Source organism: Petaurus breviceps, unplaced genomic scaffold (assembly GCF_028583685.1).
Source record: "Petaurus breviceps papuanus isolate PSGF00001 unplaced genomic scaffold, PetGlider_PUasm1.0 188, whole genome shotgun sequence".
NCBI lineage: Eukaryota > Metazoa > Chordata > Mammalia > Diprotodontia > Petauridae > Petaurus > Petaurus breviceps.
Genome location: NW_027185804.1, coordinates 42,466,611 through 42,472,712, shown reverse-complemented (window position 1 = coordinate 42,472,712; position 6,102 = coordinate 42,466,611). Strand labels below are relative to the sequence as shown.

The following is a 6,102-nucleotide window of genomic DNA, read 5'->3' as shown; positions in this document are numbered from 1 at the left end:
AGAGAGAGAGAGAGAGAGAGAGAGAGAGAGAGAGAGAGAGAGAGAGAGAGAGAGAGAGAGCATTTTGTACCTCCCTAGGGGATTATGAACCACTTACCTCTTAGAACACTTTTATTTCTTTATTATTAATATTAGGCAGAAATATTGTGTCACCAAGAAAATCCCAAGACTTCATAATTGTGCTTGCTTTTTTCACGCACATCAATTGGAAGGACTAGATGTGAGGTTATGAAACAGGGTTACTTCCATGTAGTGTGGTCAGCCCAGTTCTTCAAATGAACTCAATAAGCACTTTGGAAGAAAAAAAATGTGGGGCTGCATTTTAATAGAGAAGACATCCAAAACCCAACCACTTACAGTGCAATAAGTTTTTTACTCTATTCCTAATTAGAAAAGTCTTTATGACTCCCAGATTTTTTCTTCCTTCTTATTCTATGGGATCTGGATTCCAAATTGCTAAGTCTGCCCAGGAAAGGAGAGGTGCTGGGCTTTCCTTATAGGCTTATGAATGATTATCTATATTTTCTAGATGGGAATCAGAGACTGGAATTAGAGGGAAATAGATAGTAGCATCCCTGAATTGTTGGGAGTGGCTTGGCTTTATTGGTGTCTTTGTATTACCCAGTGTTTGGCACAAAGTGAATATTTAACAGCTTGTTCATTGATTTATTAAATGATTGGAAATTATGATTTTTGTAGGTATTAAGGTTTTACCCGATGTACCACAACTGCCTAATGGAAAGACAGACATTAAAAAGTAAGTTCCTTATAGCTGTCTTATTTTTTTTTTTTGTCTCTGTATCCATAGAATTTATAACAGAATTTTTTGCATATGGTAGGCATTTAATAAAAGCTCATTGAATGAATGAGTGCATGAATAATAAATGAGTGAAGAAAAGAATGATGACTGCATGTTCAATGAAATATTATTGAATTAGGGAATAAGATTTCAATGTGTTAATTTTTCTACTTATACTCTGAGTTATCCACTTAGGTATTTTAAATTTCTCATTCATTTTTTTCCAAGGCAGGAGTCCTACTTTTGAAATATATATTCCTCTCACCATACATAGATGAGACAAGCTGAAGTCATGGAAACGTTTAATCACACTGTGACTGAGTTCATCCTGGTGGGTTTCACCCAGGATCCTGTGATACAGCTGGAGCTCTTTGTACTTTTCCTCATGGTGTACTCTGTGACAGTGGTGGGGAACATCACTCTGATAGTGTTAATCTGTACAGATTCCCGGTTGCACACTCCCATGTATTACTTCATTGGAAACCTGTCTTTCCTGGATCTTTGGTATTCCACTGTTTATACCCCCAAAATCATGGTGACCTGTATTTCTGAGGATAAGAGCATTTCCTTTGCTGGGTGTGCATCTCAGTTCTTCTTCTCTGGTGGACTGGCATATACTGAATGCTATCTGTTGGCTGCTATGGCATATGACCGCTATATGGCCATTTCCAAACCACTGCTCTATGCTCAAGTCATGACTCAAAGGGTCTGTGTGGGACTGGTGGCAGCTTCATATCTTGGAGCCTTTGTTATCTGTGGCATCTTTACATATGAAACATTCACCATGACTTTCTGTGGGGATAATGTTATTGATGACTTCTTCTGTGACCTGCCACCCTTGGTGAAGCTGGCATGTGATGTGAAGGCCAATTATCACACTTTTCTTTATTTTGTGTTAGCTTCCAATGTCCTTACACCCATTATGTTCATCCTGGCCTCTTATCTATTCATCATTGTTTCCATCTTGAAGATTCGCTCCACCCAGGGTCAACTCAAAGCCTTCTCTACTTGTTCTTCTCACTTGATCTCTGTCACTTTGTATTTTGGCTCCATACTTTACATTTATTATCGTCCCAAATCCAGCTATTCCCTGGAGCAAGATAAAATTGTCTCCTTATTTTATACTGTTGTCTTCCCCATGTTGAACCCTATGATCTATAGTCTGAGGAACAAAGATGTGAAAGAAGCCCTGAGGAAGCTCTTAAAGATGACAGCTTCGATTGGATAAAAAAATAACAAAACTTTTTTTTTGCTTTTCTATTAGAACAACATGAATATTTGGTGTGAAGTTATGATTTCATGTGAAGTTGTGATTGTTCTGGAGAGTGTTTTTTTTTTAATTATACCCTATGGCCTACCATATTTTGTTTTCCTGAAGAACGGAATTATGAGATTTGAGATAATTTAGGCTATAGCAACCAACAGAGGAATAAGTGAAAATTTTCTTTGGAGAAAAACATAATTGTATACTTAGTTTCTATAATCACAAATTATTTAATGTTTCCTTGAAAAAAGATCCCTGTGTCAATATTGTTATTTGATAGGAATGGTATTGGCCACTCTTTTGACCCTAGGTCTCAGAAATAAGCTTTTTGTTTTTATCTTCATAGAGACAAGATTTCCCTGTCATTTCCCATAGTCTCTTCTCCATGGCCAAAATCTTTGATCATCTCCATCTGTGGAAAATTGGACTCTACCTATGATATGGAGTCTTTCTCTCATCTTACCAGTCCCAAACCTCTATGCAACTTCCACAGTCTAACCATGCCCTTGTGAGCAGTTTTGTGCTTCCAACACTGTTCTTCCCATTTAGACAAATTAATAATTTGAATGAATGAATGAAGGATGAATGAATTAAATATGAATCATTTGCTCAATGTGGAAGCAAAAGTAAGAAATATTATAATGTGACATTTATTAAGTCAATTCCAAGGTTATCCCATGTTGTTTCTGGAGAACTCTCATGGTTAGAATGGTTCTTTCCTCCCCATCCCCACCAACATGAATCCCAAAACTTCCCTTCCATAATTATGAACTATGTAATTAATTTTTAATTCTGCTGTGAGACTTCATAAGGGTTCCAGTTGAGTGGCGTTGTCCCTTTGATCCTACAGTCTAAACTTATAAAACTAAGCATGTGTCGGGGAAGGGCAGCATGTAAAAGAAGGTGGTCACAGAGTCAAAGTGAGAATTAGAGGTTGAGGCTTTATTCTTAAGTTCTTTATTCTTAAGATTATTCTCACATTTTGTTTCAGTAAATAATACTGTGGGGATGCAAAGATTAAAAAATGGCATTGATCCTGTCTTCAAGAAATTTGTTAAATTCTGTTAAAGAGGAAATGGAAGGAAGTAACACATAGGAAAATAAATATAATCCAAGATTCAGGCAAATTTTGGTAGGAAGATTTTAGGACAAAGGGAACATTTCCTCATCCCAAAACTTTGTTGCTCCTCTCTGATAGCTTCCATTTCTTCAAGCACCTTCGAGTTACCCTTATTCCATCCTGCACTGGTATGTTTGTGCACTTATTAAAATTCATGGCACTCATTGTGTAAATAAATGCTTTTATGTATGTATCATTTATGTAGGGAAGCTAGGTGGCACACTGAATAGAGTATCTGACCTGGAATCAGGAAGAGCTGAGACCAAATTCAGCCTCAGACAACTTACTAGCTTTGTGACCCGGGAAAAGTTATTTAACCCTGGTTACTTCAGTAAATGAGTAAATGAGTTGGAGAAGGAAATAACAAAACCCTGCAGTATCTCTGTCAAGAAAATCCCTAATGGGGTCACAAAAGATGGATATGACTCAACAACAACAAACAAATCATCTATGTATCTAACATCTATAAAATTATCACTGTCTAAATTCTTTCTTTTTCTTTTTTTGAAGAATCTTCTTGTTTTTATTGTTGGGATCTGGGTTACTTGAAAGGGATGAAACGAGAAGAGTGGGTGGCTCCATTACCAGGTCATCCATGTTTCACAGGCTTGTAGGTGATAGAGAATTCGCCCAGGTAGTGTCCGATCATCTCGAGCTTAATTTCTACCTGATTGAAGGTCTTGCCATTATAGATGCCCACCATACTTCCCACCATCTCAGGCAGGATAATCATGTCTTGAAGATGTGTCTTCACTACCTCAGTCTTTTCCATGGGGGGGAAGGGGGGCTCCTTCTTGGCCTTCCTCAGGCGCTTCAGGAGGATATGCTGTTTGTGCCTCAGACCCTTGTTGAGTCGCCGTCGCTGTCAAGCGCTGTACAGCTGCATGAGCTGTTCATAGGACATGTCCAGCAACTGATCCATGTCCACGCCGTGGTAGGTGAACTTCTGGAAGGTTCGCTTCTTCTTCTGCTCCACTTCCGCCATCTTGTCTGCTATCAGGAACGTAAGTTCTTTCTATATGTATATATATACATATATATGTATTTATGTATATATAAATGTGTTGATCTAAATTGGTGTATACCCATTTTCTGTGTTAAAAACCCCAGTGATACCACACCTGTTTTATTTTTCTCCCAACTACCTACAGAAAAGATCTTCATCAGCAAATATTGTAGTAATTAGTTTCAGAATCAAATTTTGGTTCAAATCCCACCTCTGCTCCTTTCTACCTATGTCATTTTGAGGAAGCTAATTCATCTCTCTGAGTCTCCTCATCTTTAAAATAATCATGCTGGAGGTCTTTAACAAAGGGTTCTATGACACCTTGTTGGGGATGTTGTGGAAGCAGTTCCTGTTCAGTTAGGGTTGGTCTGGATAACCACTGAGGTCCCTTTCACTTCTTCATGGAGTTTTACTCTATTCTTTCTCTTACAGGAAGTGGGGAGCAATTATATTAATTAACATTTATTAATGCATTAACATTTGCATAGTGCATTACATTCATTGTCTCATCCTCACAACCCTGTGAAGTAGATGCTTTTATTATATTTCCTATTTTATGGATAAAGCAAGTGAGACTGAGAGGTTGACATTTGCCTAGGGTCATACAGCTTATCAATGGCTGAAAGGAGATTTGGAATTCAATCTTCTTATCTAACATTCTGATAGCCAAAAAATTAGAAGTCAATGAGACATGTGTTGAAACTGGATTTTTTACAAGATAAATCAATGTGCATGTAGAACTCCTATACCAAGTACAAAGGAGTTCACAATATAGGCAGAAGCTTGAATATTTATGAGTTACATAAAGAATTTTCATGAGAGGAGTGGAGGGTAATCCCTTCCCAAATGGGAGTGACATAGGAAAAGGAAGGGAGCATTGGGGGAGGGGTAGCTAGAGGGACTAGGAGTGCTTGGGAACATTGGATCATGGAGGGGATGATATTCTTATTTGAAAGGGTCTCAGCTATACAAACACTTTATCTATATGGTACAGACTGACTGGTGCCAATATTGTAGCTGGTTTGATTCTCAACGACACACTGAGAGCCCACCTATGGAAAATATGGCAACTCAAGAAGAAAGGCTGTTGACTTCAGGACAACAATCCCCCTTGTGGTCAAGGTAGCCTCTAGGCACATTGATAACCACACCTGGTAAAACATTATCTTGGAGGCCACCTGGGCAGAGCATCCAAAGGCAAAGGTAAAAAAAAAAAAACATGTTATAAGGATAAAAGTTAACAAACAGAAAGCTAACAAATGACCTCATTTCCAAAGGATAACCTGAGCAAATGAGCCCAGGACTTCAGGGAGCCAGATTTTCTGAACTGAAGTCAGAGACAAAGAAATGGGGCTTGAGAAATTTACAATACATTAAGGGTCATACACAACAGCTGCAATCACAAAGTAGACCAGAATCATTGACCAATCACAACACAAGGCATAGTAAGAATGTTTAAAACAAGGGACAAATTCAGAGAGGAAATTCATATAACACTAAGATAACTGAGAGAACTTAGTATACAGGTACAGAGAAACAAAAAGCCAAATCAGTACGATAAACATCAACACTAACAAACATTAAGCCTCCTCTGCAATTTGGTAACCCATTCCCAATGTCTATTCAATCAACACATTTCATTTTGGATCTCAGAGCCACGCGGTCATCAGGTCCCTGACACTTTTCTTGGGGTAGTATCATAATGTCTTCAGGAGCACCATTTCAATGGATTTCCTTTCTGATTCCAAGTTACTTATAAATACTTCCTAGATGTTTCTGTTAAAATCTTTTATGAAACAGATCCCAATACAACATTTTCATATATCTCAAAGTTTACTTCTACAACAATTAGTTCATGTGGTGAAAACCTGCTGGAACTTTTTGCTTCTGATCTAATCAGTAACAGAGCTGTA

At 37.9% G+C, this 6,102-nt stretch overlaps 1 protein-coding gene and 1 pseudogene across 1 annotated transcript; one reads left to right on the top strand and one right to left on the bottom strand.

The window, feature by feature from the left end:
* The first annotated feature begins 1,091 nt into the window (after positions 1–1,091).
* On the top strand, positions 1,092–2,027 carry LOC138163374 (olfactory receptor 9G19-like). Its single transcript, XM_069090884.1, has one exon. The coding sequence runs from the start codon at positions 1,092–1,094 to the stop codon at positions 2,025–2,027; it is 936 nt and encodes a 311-aa protein (XP_068946985.1).
* Positions 2,028–3,724: 1,697 nt separating this feature from the next.
* LOC138163630 (small ribosomal subunit protein uS19 pseudogene) lies at positions 3,725–4,361 on the bottom strand (annotated as a pseudogene).
* Positions 4,362–6,102: the final 1,741 nt, after the last annotated feature.

Bases quoted from the DNA above. Each gene is read 5' to 3' on its own strand.
- LOC138163374 (XM_069090884.1), top strand. From the start codon at position 1,092: ATGGAAACGTTTAATCACACTGTGACTGAGTTCATCCTGGTGGGTTTC.